At 60.3% G+C, this 19,460-nt stretch overlaps 1 protein-coding gene across 1 annotated transcript; it reads right to left on the bottom strand.

The window, feature by feature from the left end:
• Positions 1 to 364: 364 nt before the first annotated feature.
• Rab8a (RAB8A, member RAS oncogene family) lies at positions 365 to 17,979 on the bottom strand. The gene is made up of 8 exons (XM_005333044.5): positions 17,820 to 17,979; positions 12,973 to 13,033; positions 11,015 to 11,075; positions 7,727 to 7,804; positions 6,262 to 6,351; positions 5,440 to 5,505; positions 4,468 to 4,518; positions 365 to 1,710 (listed from the first exon to the last, which is right to left on the bottom strand). The coding sequence occupies exons 1-8, from the start codon at positions 17,941 to 17,943 to the stop codon at positions 1,618 to 1,620; spliced, it is 624 nt and encodes a 207-aa protein (XP_005333101.1). The 5' UTR covers positions 17,944 to 17,979; the 3' UTR covers positions 365 to 1,617.
• Between the last annotated feature and the right edge of the window lie 1,481 nt (positions 17,980 to 19,460).

Genomic DNA, 19,460 nt, shown 5'->3' with positions numbered 1-19,460 from the left:
CCAGGTACTTCTCTTATTTGAACGCAACAGGAAACCAGTCAAAAAGGTTGGAGCCAGAGAGTCCCGGGACTGGAATTCCAGGGGGGGCTGCAGCTCGGTGGCAGAGGGTGCTTGGTGTGAGCGGGGCCTGGGGCCCAGCCCAGTGCCAGATACACGCACAGGAACTCTGGGTGGGGAAGACGCAGGCGACAGGGGACCGAAGCAGGGGGAGACTCAAGGATGGAGGGGAAAACATAAAAAAATACACGAGACACGGAGAGGGATGGAAACGTGACCCAGGAGTGGGCAGGGCCAGGTGCGGGGAGGGCCCACGCCCCGACCCCCGCCCCCCCCCTCTGGGCAGCACGTGAACATGAAGCCCGGGAACTTTAGAATGAGCTTTAATTGGTCTGTTTTCCTTAAGTGCATTTATGATGTAAACAGAGCAGGTTAGAGACCCCAGGGGAGAGCAGACATTGCTGGTATGTTCGTTTTAATTCAAAAAAGGAGAAAGGTGACGTCAATGACTTGGATTGACAGCGGCGGGGGGGGGGGGCGGGGCGGGAGGAGAGTCAAAGAAACGGTGGGGGTGGGGCGCCCTCCGCCTGGATATGTGGTCCCAAATCGCAGTCTCTCCGGGAGGACAAAGCTATCAAAACAGAACCGAATAATGACAGTAAAAAGCCGACCCAGGCTGCCGCGCGGCCAGCCTGTCCCTGGAATGCCTGTGCCCCGGCCGTGCCAGGGCCCCTGTGTGGACGGTGCTGCCGGCCCCTGGCCACCTCTGGCCAGGGCGCTGCACGAGCTTCCCGTCACCTGGGTCTGGCCCTGGAAATCAAAGACGAGATCACTTCATGGCACTACAAATCTGGAAAAATAAAAAATCTCAGCTAGAAAGAATGTCCGATTTGGAGATGGCGAGAGGACAGGGTGGGGGCCGTTTGGTACCGCTGAGGGGGGATCCCCGGCCGCGAGGCCCTGATGCTGGGGTCACCTGTGCGGGCACAGCATCCCCCCTGCTCCAGTAGGGTGCTCAGAGGCCCGTGGGCCCAGACCAAGACCTGGCTGCGGTCGGAGCGCCCCGTCCTCCCTCCTGGCGCTCCGCGCAGGGCGTCTTGGATTTGTGCTTCCCTTTGGTTTAACAGTGAAAGAGACGGGAGGGAAATGGTTTTTGTCACTTGTCCAAAACTGAGAGGAGGCTGATGTGGGCGGCAGACCTGTCGGGTGAATGCGCCCGGCCCTGGCCATCGGCCACTTGCTCGGTGCAGAGCGGACGTGCCTGGCACCACCAGCGGCGGGACAGGCTTTCTGTGGGGCGCTGCGGTGACACCAGGATCAGAGGCCCCGAGACGGGGTCTGCCTGTGGCGGCTGCGGATCACCGGGGCCCCATCTTTCTCTCTGGTAGATGGGCAGGTGGGCCGTCCTGGTGGGCGTTAGAGGAAAATAGCGAATTCTTCTTCCATCTCCAAAGTTGAAAAAGATCAGACAGTTACTAAAATAATTTCTCAATTATGTTCTGGTGGCCGAGGACCCGGTGGCCGCGGCGGGCGAGGTGTTGGAGCGGGAGGGCCCCGCGAGCCAGGCTCGCTGGGGACAGGCACAGTCAGCTGGGCCGGCGCGCCCAGGTAAGGCGCTCCTCACGCCAGCGCGCAGCGGAAGAAGCTGCTCCTCTTCTGCTGGTCGGGGGTGATCTTGACGCCTTGGCTGCTGCCCTGGGGGCTGTTGCCTTCCTGAGGTCACAAGGGGTTGTCTCGAGTTACTCCTGAGCAGGGCACTGCCTGGCCGCCCCGCCCACTCCGACCCACCCACACCCACTCATCATCCCCACCCCACACAGCCCCTCCCCCCCAGCCCGCCCTCCTGCTCCCACCCCCACTCCCTTCCCACCACCCAACAGGGTCAGTCCATCCACCGACCCCTGACAAACCACTCACCCTTCCACCCCTCCACCCGCTTCCAATCAGCAGCCAGTTCTCTCCTGTGTGCCAGCTGGTCCCCCACAGTCCGCACCCCAGCTCCCCTGCCGTCCCCCTCCCCCGGGCCCCTCCCACCTGGCGCTCCTCCCTCCCTTCCTCTTCCTGGTCCCCTGCCCCTCCTCCCTCCTGTCCCCCACTCTGTACCGAGCACCAATCTGGGAGGCAGTGGAAGCGCAGAGCGACTGTCCCAGGGGATCTGGAGGCTGGGTTCAGGGTGCCCCGCCCTGTGCCGGGCTGCCCTCCCCACTGCCCGCTGACCTGCCTTCCACCTGCTGCCAGGGGCGGAAAAGCTGGACGCTGACCTTCTCAACCCCCTCTTCCCAGAGCGCCCGACATTCTGAGCCCTGTCACCTGGCCCACCAGCCCCAGGAAGTCCTCAAACCCTGTTTTCCCCACCTCCCCGTTTGGGAGCCCCCACCCTCTCCACCAACTCCTCCGTCTCAGCTCTCAGGCAAAACCTGCCTCCCCGCAGGAACCCAGCCGGGGTGCGCTGGGGGTGCCTCTGGGCACCCGGGATTGGCAGAGAGAGCGGAGGCCCCGCACAGGGAGTGCTCGCTGTAGGGGGACCGAGACCTTGGGGAGACACAGAGTGAGGTTCCCACAGCGGAGGGGGGGATGGGAATATGCATTTGGCCACGTCTAACCAGGGACTTTCTGAAGGGGGGGCTGGGTGGGGACAACAAAAAGTGGCTCCTGCAGAAGTCCCCACCTAGCGCCACACACTGGGAACCTGTCACAGTGGGAACCTGTCGCGGCAGTACCCAGAGGGAGAAAGAGCAGATGAAAGTGCAGAAAGTGCTGTGAGGGCTGCATCAGGGCCACCAAAGACAAACAGGGAAGGCAGAGGCAGCACACAGCTGCACCTCAAACACCACCACAAACACCACCAGCAGGAGGGGCGGGACTCAGTTCCTGATCCAAGTTCAGAGAAAGAAGCCAGGTGGGTGGCGCTCCCTGCAATCCCAGCAGCTTGGGAGGCTGAGGCAGGAGGATGGCGAGATCAAAGCCAGCCTCAGCAACTCAGGGACCCTAAGCAACTCAGGGAGACCCTGTCTCTAAATAAAATACAGAAAGGGCTGGGGACGGGCTCAGCGGTGGATGTCCCGGAGTTTAATGGCTGGTACCAAAAAAAGAAGAAAAAGGAAGAGCGAGGGCCAGGCCCGCACCACACCTGCGCTCGGGCACTGGCTGGCTCTCCAGGTACCAACAGGCCGGTGCTCGAAGCACCAGGCTCCATGGGCAAAAGGGGTGAGAGGGGTTGGGAAGGTGTGAACTTTGACCTTTACACTGAAGAAAAGAGGAATGGCGAGGAAATCCTGCCGCTGTGGGCAGCGCGCTGTCCCCAGGCTGCTCTGACCAGGCCTCGCTGTCACCCCAGCTCCCGGGACAGCGGGGCTGCTGCAGACCAGAGGGCACCGCGTGTTCCTGAGCACCCTGTGAGGCCAGGCTTCACCCAGAGGCTGCCCCGCTCTCCGCTCAGACAGCACAAGTACTCAGTCAAGAGGGGGCAGCGCTGGAACCAAGGCCCCTGTCCCGAGGGACAGCCTTGCCCACGCCGAGTGCTGTGGGCCACGAAATCGCAGAGAACAGAAGCAGGGGACACACAGAGGCCCCGAGAACCTGACACCCACTGAAGGTCACAGAGCTGTCACATGTGCAGAGCTTGGGACAGCGAGAGGCTGTCACCCTGTTGCCTGCCGAGACGGCGAGCCAGCGCCTGCCGGACAGCACAGAGTGCTGCTGGTGGACCCCTGCCCAGCCTCGCCCCAGGACCTGGGGGGACGCTCTTTCCATGCACATGATGTCATCTGTGAGACCCTTGTGCCACATCTGGGTGTGCCCCCCAGCACTCACGTGCAGGGAACTCAACCCCCAATCGCTCGTGGTATTTGGAACTGGGGCCTTGGGAGGTGATTCAGCCAGATGCGGGCGGAGGGGGGCCTCCAGGACGGCATGAGTTGGCTCATGTTCTGGTGGCCGAGGGCCCGGTGGCTGCAGCGGGCGAGGGGTTGGAGCGGGAGGGCCTTTGCCCTGGCCTTTGCCCTTGGGCTTCAGAAGAGGCAGCAGCAAGCTCCAAGCGCGCACGCCTGCCGCCTCACCACGGCGTGCCCTCTGCCACCTAACGATCTAGCCAGAAGGGCCAGCGACCAGCACCAGACTCTCGGGCTTCCCAGCCTCCAGAACCCTGAGCTCTCAGTCTTAATCTTTATAACCCTTATTCTTTATAAGTCATCTAGTCTCAAGCATTTTGTCACAGCAACAGAAAACAGGCTAAGACCCCTTCTCAGGAGGGATGGAGGAGTGTGGCCCGTGCTGCCCAGGGCTGGGTGGGCAGAGCTGGCACTGATGTTCTCACTGCCCTTGAGGCCCCTCCTCCTCTCCTGGCTCGGGGCTGCTGGCTCGGGCTGGGCCTGAGAAGCGGGGCCTGGCCTGGAAGGCTACGGGCCGCTGTGCCGAGGGTGGTCAGATCCAGTGAGGCCCGGGCAGGGAGCCAGCGAGGCACATACTCACCAATTTTTTGTCCATTTTTGCTTTGATGTCTCTGGCGAGAGTGAAAAATGCCTGTGGAAAGACCAAGTTGTCAGTGCCCCTCACATGACAGGTCTCCAAGTCCCAGGTCACTTGCATGGAGTGGGTGTGACGGGCCAGTAAACAGCGTCCCATGTGTGGTTTCCCTTCTGCCCCCAGCTCTGCCTGCCCACCGGGACCGTGCAACGTCACATCTACTTTTACTATAGACACAGGACTTCTGCCTGAGGCCCCAGCTGGCCCTTCTCCGGCACCTCTGAACGTCCTCCCAACCCCCATCTGCTCTTCTGACAAACAGCCCCCACCCCCCACCCCCCTGCCCTCGGGGGGCCCTGGGGGGGCTGCACTAGTGCGGCCCTCGAGGGCTTTGGCGGGAGAGGCCAGACCTGGGCACAGGCCCCGTGACGTGGGAGGGCCCGCGTGGAGGGGGCTTGGTGAGGGGTGGGCAGCTTCCCCGTGGGGGCCAGAACCCCGAGGAGGCCTGGGAAGGGGGAGATGGGGTTCAGGGACAGGAAGCACCAAAGGCTGAGAGCGCGGCCCAGGTGGCTGCGGGTGGAGGTGGTGGGTCAGGGCCAGGGAGGGAGGGGCCTGGCCTTTGCCCTTGTCACTGTAGGGAGTCTGGGGCAGTGTGAGGTGGAGGTCCCTCTGGGAGCTGTCCCTAGGGTGGGGAGTGGAGAGGGTGAGGGGCGGGCTCCAACAGGGCTCCCTACTCCCTTGCCTTCAGCCGGCGGGACTCTGGGCCTGCTCTCCAGGTGCCCGAGAGCCAGTGAGAGGACACGAGCTGCTACCTGGCAGGGGCCTTTGCCCTCATGGCAGCCAGGGACTTCCACGGGCTGCTGGCCCCACACGCTGAGGGGAGCGATGCAGGGAGAGCCCCCAGGAAGAGCCCGAGGACAGCTGGCACTCTGCAGCCTCAGCCCGCAGGGGCCAGTCCCAACAGGGCCCCAGACTCACGTTCTCCACGTTGATGTTGGCCTTGGCGCTGGTCTCCATGAACTTGATTCCATAGTCAAGGGCCAGCTGTGAGGGAGACAGTGTGCCCACGTCAGCCCGACCCGGGGTGTGCCAGTGGGCTGAGGAGGCAGTGGGGGACCCCCGAGCTCTAGAGGGGAGCAGGCCGCAGCACCCCTCAGTGGTGCTATGGATGCAGCCGAGACCAGGAGGGCGGACAGGGGCCTGGGTGAAGCCACAGCCCTACCCCGCACTCTTTGTGGCCTTGGCAGCTGACAGGTCGGGATGAGTTCCCCTGTGGCGCTGGCCAAGCCTCCCTGTGTGGCCGTCACCAGGAGGCCCGGCTGGTGCGCTCTTCCTGCCCTCCGGCCGAGGCATGTGCCCCGCTGGACGACCAACTCCCACTGGAGCCCCTCAAGCAAACCGGGATGGCAGGTCACTTTGTGCTCGTAAAAACCATGAAGGGGACAGCCAGGCATGGTGGCACATGAGGCTGAGGCAGGAGGATAGCCAAGTTGGAGGCTAGCCTGGTAAAGCTCGCGAGACCGTCTCACGAGTTCAGTGGTAGAGCAGCCCTAGACTCAGTCCCAGCATCTCACTCTCACACACACACACACACACACACACACACACACACACACACACACGGAGGGAGGGAGGGAGGGCCGTAGCTGGGTGTGGTCAGTGGCAGAGCCCTGCCCGGCATGCACAAGGCCTGGGCTTCACCCAGCACCGTAAAAAACCAGTGACCGACTCTACGTTGGTCACCCTCCGGGGCGAGAGGACCCTCTGCCCCTCGGCGCCCAGGTGGGCCATCACACCCACCTTCTCTCCCCGTTCCCTGGACACCTGTCTCTTGTCGTTCACATCACACTTGTTCCCAAGTATCATCTTCTCCACGTCTGCAGAGGCGTGCTGCAGGGAGGGGACAGGGGTCAGACTGGATTGTGGGCAGGTGCCTTGGCCTGCATGCGGCCCATTCCTCAAAATCAGCGTGCTGAGGTCAGGCCCACGGGCACATTCTGGTGCAGACGACAAGCTGAGGCTCAGAGAGGCTGAGCAGCAGGCCTCACGTCACCCAGCCAGTGCCAGGGTGGCAGCTTCTGACTGATCGCAGGGCTGCAGCTGCCACTCAGGCGCACACTAAGACCCTCCTGGTTGCTGAGGACAGCTTCTCTTTGGGCTGTGTCAACCAGACCCGGGGTCTGGCGGGAGGCGGGGGAAGAGGCGTGCCCACCTTTTCCTCCTCCGGGGGACACTCTGGCTGCTGTCTCTGACCCTGCTCTCTCCTTCTCTGGGCTCTGGAAATGGGCCATGCTGAGTCACTGAGGCTCCCCACTGTCCCCAGCCCTGGGTACCTGCCCTTCCCCAGGGACGCCTCGCTCCTGGGCGCTCTTTCACAAACCCTTGCTTAGGCCCTGAAGGGTGCCCTCATGGGGTCCACCGCAGGGTCAGCCTGGCTCCCACTCTGTCCCCACCTTCGGGGCTGTGCACTTCTAGCTCTCTCTGGGGACACCAGGAGGCGCCTTCTCCTCACCAGCTCCATTCTGAGTGTGACCGTTGTGCTGCTCCCTGCTGCCCACGGCCAGACCCGGAGGGCAGCCACATCAGTGTGGCCGCCTCCCCTCCCACCAAGATGCCCCGCAGCCCGGGTGCCGGCTCCACAGGCGAGCTCCCGGGTGCTGAGCCAGGCGGTGCGACTGCTCATGAAGCGCCTGCTCCTGGCTGGCCCAGGGCTCCGGGACCCCGGGAGGGCAGTGACCCTGCTTGTGCTGTGGCCTCTGGACAGGTGGAGCTCTCTGCTGGGGTCTCAGGCCCAAAGCCCCGGCGGGTCAGTCCTCAGGGCACCGCCCCCAGGGAGCTCTGGGGCAGGTCAATGTTCTGGGGACAGGAAGAGTCGAGGTGGGGCTGCCCTCCTCCGCCCTGTCCCTCCATGGTTCAGGGTCCCCTTTCACAGCCAGCTGCTGCCTGAACACAGGTGGCCTGCACCCGCTCACGCCCTGCTCTACCGTAGCTCAAAGTGCAACGTGACGTGCCATCTTACCACACCCTCCAACACAAGGGTCACACTGGTTCTGGAGCCTTCTCTATGGAAAGCACCAAATGCTGATGGTGACCCAGAGCCCAGACAGCTTGACTCGTGACTGAGACTGGTCACGCCCGACTGCCCAGCCTGAGCTCTCAGGCTGGTGTGTGGTCTCTGGGGTCCACCGCGGGGTCAGCCTGGCTCCCACTCTGTCCCTACCTTCGGGGCTCTGTACTTCTAGCTCTCTCTGGGCCTTGTGCTCACCTCCTCAATGTTCCGAATCCAGTTCCGGATGTTGTCGAAGGACTTCTCGTTGGTGATGTCGTAGACCAGCATGATACCCTGAGCAGGGGGGACAGGGACAGAGGCTCTCAACAAGCTGCAGGCCCTCTACATAGAGAGCCCCAGCAGGGTGGGGGCCACGTGTGCCTTTGTGGTGGTGACAATGTGACATGCTCCCTGCCAGCACAGAGAGCTCAGGCTCAGGGGCAGGAACCAGCCCCTCCCTCCATCCCTGGGCTCCTTCTTTCCAAGGGACTCTAGCAGCGGCTGCCCTGTTCTCCCAGGCCAGCCTTGGCCACCAAGGTGACCTTTCTGCCCCCAGGCCAAACCCTGCCACACCTTGCTCACAAGTCTTGCTGGCTCCAGTCAGCAGGCCAGGCTTGGGCCACGTGCCCAACAGCCGAGCGGAGCGCCCTCGGCCTTCACCCTGGAGCCCTGCTCCAAGGGCCCTGCAGCCCGCTCAGGCCGACCCTCCGCTGCTGGCCTCCTCCCCACCCCACTCACCCTCCTAGATCGCCTCCAAGGCTCAGCTGGGGCCTGTCTGGGGCCAATGGCAGTGGCATGGCAGTGGGTCTTGCTACAGCCCCCTGTGCCCTGGCAGCGTCCCCTCTGCACAGGAAATCTGAGGTGGACTGTGCTCTAAGCCCGTCTAGTTTCATCGGAGGAAATGAATGCAGAACTGGGGTCCCCCAGGGAAGCCTGACGCTGATGCCCAGGTGCCCTCTGGGAACCCTCAGAGCAGAGGCCAGCGTCAAGCACTGGGCTGAGCGCACCGCGGCCCTTCTGTTCCCTAGCCAATGCGCAGAGGCAGCTGGGAGCCAGGCCCCGGGTCCTGAGTGCGGAGCGGCCCCTCCACTGCTGTCTGCTACAGGGGACCGAGGCTCCGGGAGGGGCACCTCTAGGCTTCCATCCCAGGGGGGGCCAGCTCTGACAGAGGTGATGACCCTGCTCCTGTTAGACCCCCTTCTCAGCACCAAAATAAAGCACGGGGCCCTTCACCAGACCTCGTGCTGCCCTGGGTGTCACCTGTGGGGGGCCAGCCTGCAAGGCCAGCACAGTCCCCTTTTGGGGCTGAGCACCGGGCTCTGGGGCAAATGGCCAGCTCAGGCCCCGGCCTGACTCACTCCCTTACTCCAAGCCACTTGCTCCCCGGGATGAGTCCTGTGTCTGGGGCACCTCAGGGGGCACTGACCTCTGGTGCTGGCCAGGACATTTCTGAGGCCACCCAAGTTTGCAGAGAAAGAATGAGCTGGGCAGCCCCAGGCAGCAGCTGTGCCAGACAGAGCCTCTGCCCCGTCACTGCCGACCCCAAGACGCAGTGAGGGCTGAGGCTCCTCAAAGGTGCCACCCGGGACCCTCATTCAGGGGTCTCTAGGGGACACTTAACAAACACTGCTACAGGCAGGCTGGGAGGTGAGGGAGGCCGTGATGCTGGTCACACCCCAGCCACCAGCCAGGGCAGAAGCCCTGCACATGCTCTGCCTCAGGGAAGCACAAAGCCCTCTTTGCCATTATCCAAGGACCGTCTCCTAGGAGGCCCAGGACTCCTGCTGCCACCAATGAATTGGCGCCACCGTCCAAGACTCTAAGTTCCTGGATATTTACCTATCGTGTGGGGAGGAAGGGGATCATCTGGGGACAAAACACTGGGCTGTCACCTGTCCCAGGTTTTCTTGGAAACTCCCTTCAGTGGGTGTTTCTGGCTCCCACACAGGGAACACCCTCTGTCTGGAGGCTTCCGATGGGACACCAGACACCCAGGGCTTGCCAAACCTGGGGTTTCTAGGGCCACGCTGAAGCACAGGCAGTGCCGCTGCAGGGGTGGTGACTTTCTCTGCTGTCACTGGCCATACTCGGCTCAGGGCACCTGAAATGTGCTGGTTTGGAGGGGCTGGGTTTCAACTTCCACTGATTGAGGGTGGCTAGCGCCTGCTGTGGGCGGAACTGGCCAGGAGCGGAGGGCTGACAGCCACCAGCGCCTCCTGCTGGCCGAGCACATGGGCCCCGGCCCGCCCCCTGTGGGACCAGCCGCGGCTCCTGGTTATCAAGCAGGGATAGCGATGGCATCTGCACGCGGAGGATCCTGGCCAGCTGCAGGGAGGTCACTCGAGCCAACATGGCGCTACTGTCTGAAGCACAGGAGGGCTCAGGGGACCACGCGGACTGGCTATTTTAGCCCAGAGACGAAAAGAACCTACCTGAGCCCGCACAGCCCTCTCCAGGGGGCAGAAGGTCTGGGACCCCAGTGGCCAGGGGCCCCGCTCCACCACCCTCCACCAGAGCACCGCAAGGCGAGGGGAAAATAAGCGATTAATTTTGATGAACAACACTAAGGTTGCGAGCCTCCAACTGAGTTTCCGTTGTTTCAGACTCTGAGTGGGACGCTCTAAATACTCAACGCCTTCCTTCATCGCTAGCACGCACGCACGCCTCCCTGCGCCCGTCCTGCAGACCCACGGTTCCCAGGCTCTGAGCATGCGCGGTGTCTGAGGCGGGGCACTGCCCTCACCGAGCTTCTGGTCTAGTGGGGGAATCAGGAACCTATGCACCCAAATGTTGGGGTGCACATGGAGGGGGTGCTGGGAATGAAGGGTCGGTCACTCATCCTCACAGCAGCCGGAGGCACACTCCTGCTCCCTGTTCCATTTTCCAAGTAGGGAACAGCTCAGAGGGTGGCCCCGATCCTAGGCAGGACCAGGGGGTCCGCTTCCTACTCCCACTGGGCCCTGGATCCCCTGCCTTGTCCACTCCTCCCGTGAGCAGGACCTGGCAGGCAGCACCGGCTCTTCCCCTCCCCTGTAGCTCTGAGCAGGCCCCGAGCAGGCGCTGGTGAATGAGGGAAGGTGAACAGCCTTCCTGCAGCTCAGCCTGCAGCACCAGTTATTAGCCCCAAACAAGTCAGCGCCTGGAAGGTCTTCAGGTGTGGGTAGCAAATTCCACAGGGGCTGATGTGGGCCATGTGACCCCTCTAGGTGTTGGGGCACGCCAGCTCTTAATTTCAGTGACCTCACCTGGAAGAACCGGCTTCCAGGGCTTCGAGGTCTTCCTTGAATGACTCTTCACTTTGTGTAAACCCTGCATTGTCTCTGAAGCCGGGGGCGTGCGTGCACACGGGAGGGGAGGGGCGCACTGTCTCTTCCTGAAACTAACACAAGACCCACCCTCCGCCCAAGGAATCAGACACAGGCTGCACAGAGCCACCAGGCTTTGGCGTGGGTGGCGCACGGATGCCCACTTGACTTCAAAAAAGACAAAAGGAAAACTCCATACCATGGCTCCCCGGTAGTAGGCCGTCGTGATCGTCCGGAACCGTTCCTGGCCGGCTGTGTCCCTGACATGAGGAGGATCAGGCACATTAGCGATAACACGGGCAAGACTGTCCCCAACAGAGAGCAGCAAGCATTTACTGAGGACACGGCTCTCCCCGGGGCCTCTGCTCTCCCCGGGACCACAGAAAAGGGAACTCTGGCTTGAGAAGTTGAAGACCTCGGGCGTCTTCCAGCTGGGGGTGTGGCAGGGCCAGGATCGCTTCACTGGCCCCTGTCCCCTCTCTTCTGTGCAGCTGCTTCCAGTGAACTCTGCCTGGGGTATCTACATCACAGAAGAGCCAGACTACACTAGTGACTGACACCCAGGGCCACTCAAGGAGGAGGCTGGTGGTCCCGGGGCCACAGCCACAGCCCTGGCCGTTGGGGAGCACAGCTGAGCTCGTCCACTTGGTTTGGGGGGCGGGGAGCCCCCCTCACTTCTCTGTGACGGGGAGTGTTCCGATGGTCCAGGGAGGGGACGCCTGGGCCAGAGGCAGCCGCGCCCAGCCCTGCTCGTGGCCAGGAGGATGGTGTTTGGTTTAAAGGTCGCCTAACTAACTGATGGGTGGCAGGGCCCGGATAGTGAGCAGCAGCCTGGGACGCCTTCTGTCCCTGCCCCGTTCCTCCTGCAGAGGCCCCACGTGTCTGGCCTGTAGAAACTGCTCACTCCGTGCCGGGTTCACTCTCTACCTTTTGTGGTGTTTCTGGGGTGCTGGGGTGGAACCAGGGCCACACCCAGACCTCCGCGCTGCACCCTGGCCCCAAAGCTACCAGAGCTTTTTTTTTAAGTGCGAGGGGGACGGTGGGCTGGTTAGGGCAGTCACTTTACCCTGGCCCTCTCAGAAGCGTTCTAAGTCACTCCTCCATCAAGGTTGCTAAGAGCAGAAGCAGGAGGAGAGGAGGAAGGGAAAGCGTGACTTCTGCTTGCTGCTACAGTGTCCCTCAGACTTGGGCACAAGGCTGCAGTGGGGCCACCGTGTTGGAGGCAGAGGACCTTTTTTTTTATGGCTTGTAACTGACAAGGTGGCCAGAGACTGAATGGCTACCCAGCTCTGCGGGTTGACAAGGAATGACCTCATCCAGTTCTGGGGTCTGAAATCAGATTAAGGGGCGCGCATCGCTGGAGTGGAGGGCACCCTCGGGGCTCTGAGCTCACTCAAGACAGAGTCCGGGGGCAGTGTCAGGCCCATCTCAGGACCCCACCAGGACGACCCGCTGCCACCCAAAGGTGCCTGACTGGCGTGGGGTGACCCACTCGGCAGCGTGACTCCTCCCTGCGCGTGGTGGGGGTGCGGGGCTGCCCTCCAGCCGACCACCTGCACCCGCCGCCCAGCTGCACAGAGTCAGTGCCATGGTGGGGACTTGGCAGCTCGCAACTTCCCCAATTTACCGTGGCAAGGGAAGTCGCCCTCGGGTCTGGGGACAGGTCCCACCATTGGGCCTGGCCTCCTCTGAAGGCTTAATTCCAGTTTGGGGGTTTCGGTCTGCACGCCAGAAGGGAGGCCCGGGAGCGAAAAGAGGAAGTGACATCAGACCTTGACCCCCAGCGAGCTGCCGGCTCAAAAGGAAACTCCCGGCCAGGCGACGCGCTGCCCTCGTGCCGGCCTCACCACCTCACCCGCCAGGCCCAGAGACTCTCCCAGCCCAAGGGCGAGCTGCCTGGCCCTGGGCCGGGCTGGCCGGTGCTGGAGTACTGGATGCTAAGCTACCGGACAGGGAGTTCTGCCCCACGGCGCAGACACGAGGCCGAGCAGCCAGCAGAACCCAGCTCCCTGGGCGGGTGTGAGCTCCAGGGGCTCTGAAGAGCGTAGTCAGGGCTGGATGGAGAGGGCAGGGGTCACGGGGGCGGCACCGGGTGGGTACCCAGGGCTCTGGCCTGAGCGTGGCTGAGTGGAGGGCCCGACCAGCGACGACTCTCACCATATCTGCAGTTTGATCCTCTTGCCATCGAGCTCTATGGTCCTGATTTTAAAGTCAATTCCTGAAAGAAAAAATGCAAAGGCAAGTCATTGCCAGCCCCTTCCTAGCTGCGTGAGAGACAGGCGCAGCCACCGAGCAGGTCACAGTCGTGACAGCATGTGGCGCGCCTGCCTGGCGCTGGGCCTGGGGATCTCAGAATCCACATCTAGTCTGGAAGCATCTGGAAATGCTTTTCCGTCTCCACAAGGAACCTGGGGCTTTGGGGGCTGCTGGGAGCTCCCAGGGAGGAGCCAGGGCAGGGCTGAGGGCAGACCCTCAGGCCCAGGTCTCAACGCTCTCGCTGGCTCTCACGCCCTCAATGCCCGCTGAACACGCCCCTGCCCAGGGCAGCATCCCACAGCTGGCCTCCAAGGGCCCTCCCCACCGCCGGGCACACCAGAGCTCCTGCTGCTGACCTTTCTCTGCAGGTGGCCTATGCCCTGCCTACGTACCCAAGACCTGCTCAAAGGTCACCAGGAAGCCTTCCTGACCCTACTCTCCTCCCTTCCCACCTGCTACTTTTAATTCCCTTTGCCCAGGCTAACCCCAAGCTCTCCAGGCTGCCAGGGCTCCCCCTTGGGCCCTCTCCAGCCTTCAAAAATACAACTATGTCAAAAGCTAATCTCTGCTCCAGACTATCTAGTGTGGCCATAAACGAGATGTGGAATATTATTCAACCTTGAAAAGGAACAAAGCACTGCCACAGGCTACCATGTGGACAAAACTCAGAAACACAATGCTGAGTGACAGAAGCCAAGTGCGAAAGGACACAGACTACGATTCCATCAATGTGAAATGTCCAGAAGAGGCCAATCCATACAGACAAGGAGTATACTCACGATTGCCAGTGGAGGAGAATGGGAAGATTAAGAGGGCTGGCTTAGGAGTCCAGGGGCTTCTTTATGGAGCAATGAAAATGTTCTAAAACTGATTGCTGAATGGATGCCCCATTGTGAACGTACTAAAAGACACCAGATCACACATCCCAATGGGCAGATGTAGCATATGAGTTCCACCTCAAAAGAGTTGTTTAAAGAGTATCAAGGGAGGCCTGGAGATGCAGCTTGGAGGCTTACCCAAGTAAGCCAAGGGTCCTTACCCAGCACACTCGAGGCCCTGGGTTCGATGCCCCGCACCACAACAAGAACAACCAACGCAAATCACCAAGCCACATGCACACCTTCTGGAGGCTGTCCTGCGCCTCCCAGTCAAACTGAAAAAGCTGTCCCAGCGTCTCAAGGGCCTGCCTGACCGCGTCACCTCGTGGCACCCACTGGTCAAGACCCTCTTTCTGGCCACACTGACCCGGTGGCTCTTTCCGAACCCCCCCAGCACGCGCCTGTCCCTGGCTTTCCCATCGCTCTTCCCTCTCTGGAACGCCGTCTCCCTCCACAGCCTCTGGGTCCCATTTGCTCAGGTCCATGTTCAAGTGGCCTCAGGGGAGCCTTCCAGCCCATCGTCACCTCCTCTCCCCTGGCCTGTCCTCTCCTCTTCACCGACTTTTACCAACATTGGATCCGGTCGTCCTTCGGTATCCGACCAGGACTGGTTGCACAACCCCCTGAAGATACCAAAATCTGAGGATGCTCCGCCCCTTCTTTAAGATGCGGTGGGTGTTTCACTGGATCCCTCCACATCCTCAGCGTCCCTAGGTGACTCCTAACACCGGATACAGTGCAGATGTTTTGTTAACAGTTGTTACATTGTCTTGTTAAGGAAGAATGACAAGAAAAGTTTTGTACATGTTCAGTACTGATGTAACTTAAAGAAAGCCCAATTCACGGTTGAATCCGTGCGTCAGACCCTGCGCACACTGAAAGTCAAACTGCTCAGGGGAGCCCTGGGCAAACCTGCCCCGTGAATGGCCTCTGTGGAGAGAAGAGCCAGACCCAACCTTTGTCCCCCAGGCTGTTCTAAACTCTGCTGGAGAAGACGGGAGGCCTCGGTCTGGCCTGACCTCTCAGAACCCATGCTGGGGACAATAACTTGGTCCCTGCCAGCCTCCGAGTTGTCCTGGGGAACAATGGGAATACAAGTCTGCACCTGCATTTCACCCACTAGAACATAAGCCCGCTGAGGGCAAGGTTGATGCGTCTTCCTGCTGTTACCTCCAGTGACTGAACATGGCCGGGCTGGCATGCAGATGTGCCAGACCTCAGTCCCCAGACACCTCGGCTTCAGGCCTCACTACATCTATGCTTCCCTTGGATTCGCCTGAGTCCTTTCAGGGGCCCCAGCACCAAGGCTGGCATCAGGCACTGCTTAAAGGTGGCCGAATGACAAATTAGAAGCAGCCGGGTCAGCGTGGTGCTGTATGGCTTAGGAAGCGCTTTCTGAATGTCATCCTTCTTGATGAAGCAACGAATGGGCCCCTGAGGAGCTGCGCTGGTGAGAACCAATTCCAGAGAGCCACAGGGCCAAGTGCATACCACAAGTCATCAATGGAGCTGAGGAGAATGGGCTCTGGCCAAATCATAAGAAGGGCAGAAATGAATAGCTCCTCAATCCCTGATCTATAAAGAAAACCCAGAGCTAAACTCAGTGCCAACAGACAGCTGCCTCCGTGGATTCAGCGTATTCAGGGCAAGCAGTCCCGGGTCCTCGGATCCGAAAACACTCCCCACCTCTTGTCAGAGATGCTCAGAGATATACAAAATCAAGAAGCACTGTTCACCGGCCAAGCCCATCACTTTGTCTATGCTCCTCCTGGGTTTTATTAACACTCCAAATTTAATTAGGAAGTATGAACTTTACGAGGCCTAAGAATTATGAGTCCATAACTTCAAGGTCATGGCAAATTAAACTTTCCTAGAAGACAGGAGGCCCACAGAAAAGCTACAAATGTAGTGTGAAGAACACTAGAGGTGGGGCTGGGGATGTGGCTCAAGCGGTAGCGCGCTCGCCTGGCATGCGTGCGGCCCGGGTTCGATCCTCAGCACCACATACAAACAAAGATGTTGTGTCCGCCAAATACTAAAAAATAAATATTAAAAAATTCTCTCTTTCTCTCTCTCTCTCAAAAAAAAAAAAAAAGAGCACTAGAGGAAGGAGGGAATGTGGGTTCAAGTGCTACCTCCACTTCCCTAAGTGACCTTGACCAAGTCACATCTTCATCTGCAAATGAGAAGGCCAGCCTTCTTGGAGCTCAGAAGTGCTAGAGAGGGTCCTGGTTAAGAATTAAAAACCCAGCAAAACGACCCGAGTTGATCTCAACAGTGCTTGCACTGAGCAGGAAGTACCTGAGGCTGAGCACCTGAGCTATGGGATGAGAGTGAGCCACTGTCTTGACAGGAGTCAACACCACTTCCTGGCTGTTTGGGACTCAAGGGCTACCAAAGTTTGACCTTGAACGAGAGAGGGGGAGAGAGTTCAGAAACACCTGTGCCTCAGGGTGATGCTGTAGGAGCCGCTCTGCTGGCCCTGGACGGCCTCTGGCAATGGTAATAAGCCTTTATTCATGGTGTACTTCTGAGCCTCAGCCACCCAGGGCACTGGCCAAGGCAGATGGCATCTGGAAATCGGGCATGATTTCCAATCCAATCCCTTCTGCATGTAATTGTTTTACAAAGTGCAGGTCCTGGAGCTGGGCAAGGATGGAGTTAGCACATCACGGTGGGATGCAGGGAGATAAAATGACGTGGTTGACGTTACACAGGGGTAAAGCAAAGCTCATCCCCTAGGTTTCTAGTTTGGGACAAAATTTCTGGGCTTGGTGACCATCTCCCCTCCTGAGCAGGACTAGGTAGCTCCCAGGCCACTCTGATCCAGAATGGTCAAACCTTTTCCCTGTGGGCAATGACAGTTTTTGTGGCAAGGAGAAAAGTCAGCTCCACCTCTGTGGATGACAGAACTGAGATGCGACAAGCCAATTCTGTTCAACCACAATGCGGGCTGGCCCTGCAGGAAAAGCTGTACTGCAAAGTCAATCCTGGGCCCTGTGATAGGGAAGTCAAGGTTTTCTGTGGCAGTGGCTGATTTCAGTTTCTCACCGAGGCTTTATCTTGCATCTCCTTGGGGATGACGGGTCCCGGGGCAGGCAACTGTCACTTGCCATTGCTGTCACCATTCCCTCTAGAAGAAAGTCACTCTTGGGAGTTGAGAGGAGAAATGGCTCAACTCCTGAATATTCCAGAGTAAAGAGTGGGCTCCCCTGCTCTTTATGGATTAGAGTCCTAGCTCCAAGGTGGATAAGCTATGCCTATTCTAGGGGGTGCATGGTGGCATCATTCTGGGGTGACTAAGCCTCAAGTTTCAGGGTCTGATCCATCCAAGTTCGAATCTTATTCTTGCTACAATAACCTTCGGTGAGTCCCAAGCCCTCCCTGAGCCTCCAAATTCTCATTTGTAAGATGAGCTTATACACAGTACCTAACACAGGATACACAAGAGTGTGATAATGCACAGAAAGAAAATGCTCAATAAGGTCGGGTGTCACTATCCCTTTTCCATGCCAACTCCCCATGTCTCAGTTTCCACCTCTGTAAGAAGGACCCCTAAAGAACCGTTTTGAGGGCTGCTTCGAGGACAGAGATGACAGGCGTGATGACCCCAGTTCCGGACATAAACTTCCTAACAGGCTGGGGATCAGAGAATCTGTGTCCCCTTCTGCACAATGGGCATGAGTCCCACCGCCAGGACTCGGGAAACCCAGAATGGAGGTGGAGAGGGCTGCTCTTCTCCCATCAGACCCCCTCGACCCTCTCGGAGCCCTGGACCCGTCCAGCCGGGTCGACCCCTCTGCCCCAGCAGCTCCGGGGCGCGCCAGGCCCAGGCCTCCAGTGCCCCCGACCGCCCCCCGGCCCCGCTACCTATGGTGGAGATGAAAGTGGAGTTGAAGGCGTCCTCGGAGAAGCGGAACAGGACACAGGTCTTCCCCACCCCCGAGTCCCCGATCAGCAGCAGCTTGAACAGGTAATCGTAGGTCTTCGCCATATTACACTCTCTCCCGGACGGGAAGTGCGGACAGCGCCTCGCCACTGGCCGCTGGCCACGTCCATCAGTGCCGAACCCGCCCCCCATTGGCTCCCGGCCCGCCGCGCGTCACCGCGGCCGACGCCCGCCCCAGAGCCCCGCCCTTCGCGGGGGGGACCCGGGGAAGGGGCGAAGTGGGTCCGGAGCCGGAAGTAGCCAGAGTGCGCCGCCCATTGGCCCGCTCTTGGAACAGGGCTGGCTGCGATTGGCCCACGGTGAAGAGTCAGGGGCTTCAAATGGGACCAGAGAGGGGGCCTGGCATTCCGAGTCCCCGCCTTATTCTCCCCAATCTGAGCGGCTCCGCCCCGCCTCCCGAAGGGAGGGGGAGAGCGGGGCGCGCCTCCAACGGCTCCGCGCGCCGGCAGCTTGGGGGCGGGGCCTGGCGCATGTGCGCACGCGCACTGGGAAGACCGTTGGTCTCCAGCAGAGGGCGCAAGCGCGTGGAGGGAGCGCTAAGGCCCGACCCAAGGCGCGCAACCGCAGTAGGTGTCGAGGCTAGCGCGGGAAGGATGGGTGATGGTGCTGGCACGGTCAACTGCAGGTTTCTGTGCCAGCCCCGGGAGGGCGCAGGTTGTACTCGTAAAGCAGCCCCTTGAGCCGTGCCCCCGATCGTGGTGCTGTCCCGTGGGCCTACCTAGAAGACCTCCGCGGGCTGCGCCCTGGGGCGCGCTGGGACTCCGCAGGATCCGCCCTCCGACCTAATTAGGCCGACCCGGCCCACCGGCCCCCAGGGCCTCCCCCCAGCCTCGTCTGGCCCGCGCGGTCCAGCCCGCAGGCACGCCTGGCCGTCTCGCACCTGCTGGGCAGTCAGGACAGTGACGATTCTAGGTAGCATTTAGGAGCGTTGGTTCTGCGCCTGAAGGTGCTCCGCACACTTGTAAAAGCAAAAAAATACCGAATCCCCACACCAGCCCAGCCTGGTAGGTATGACTTTCTAGCTTTATGGTGAGCAGAAACTGAGGTCAAAGGAGGTTACGGGACTTTCCCAGGCTCCGAAGTGGGAAATTGGATTTGAACTCAGATCCGACAGGCTTCACAGGCCAGTTTGGGCCCCAGGGATTCCTGCTTGTCACACGTGTCCCAGTCTCTGGTGGATCACTCTGGGACTCACCTAAGGATATGCTGACAGCTGGCCATAGCCTGTCCTCCTGCCCCTTCAGCTCATCTACCCAGGTTGGGGGAAAAGTTCCAACCAGAGCCATTGACCACTTTCTGGGCCTCCGTCTTCGTGGTGTTACTCTTGTTCTCTGGATGTTTTCTCTTGGTGCTCTCCCAATTTTGCCCGCTTCTGCCAGTCCCCCTTCTCTGGACACTGCTCATCAAGCCCACTGCAGCCTTTTGGTGGTGGTGGTGGGGGAATTTCTGTTTATTCTCTAGGTGTTGTTCTTCATGGATCTGTTTTTACTCACCTTCTGGGTGATCTCGTTTGCTCCCGTGGCTTTTAATATCTCCACGCCAACAGCTTTGTAGGTGATCCA

The sequence above is a fragment of the Ictidomys tridecemlineatus genome, chromosome 2 (genome assembly GCF_052094955.1).
Source record: "Ictidomys tridecemlineatus isolate mIctTri1 chromosome 2, mIctTri1.hap1, whole genome shotgun sequence".
Taxonomy (NCBI): domain Eukaryota; kingdom Metazoa; phylum Chordata; class Mammalia; order Rodentia; family Sciuridae; genus Ictidomys; species Ictidomys tridecemlineatus.
The sequence above is the reverse complement of the archived record's forward strand: the minus strand, read 5'-3'. Positions and strand labels throughout refer to the sequence as shown.

Bases quoted from the DNA above. Each gene is read 5' to 3' on its own strand.
- Rab8a (XM_005333044.5), bottom strand. From the start codon at position 17,943: ATGGCGAAGACCTACGATTACCTGTTCAAGCTGCTGCTGATCGGGGAC. The intron at 11,076-12,972 runs GTGAGAGTCGTC...TCCTCATGTCAG, and splicing joins AGGATCAAACTGCAGATATG to GGACACAGCCGGCCAGGAAC. The intron at 4,519-5,439 runs GTGAGTCTGGGG...GTCTTTCCACAG, and splicing joins CCAACATCAACGTGGAGAAC to GCATTTTTCACTCTCGCCAG.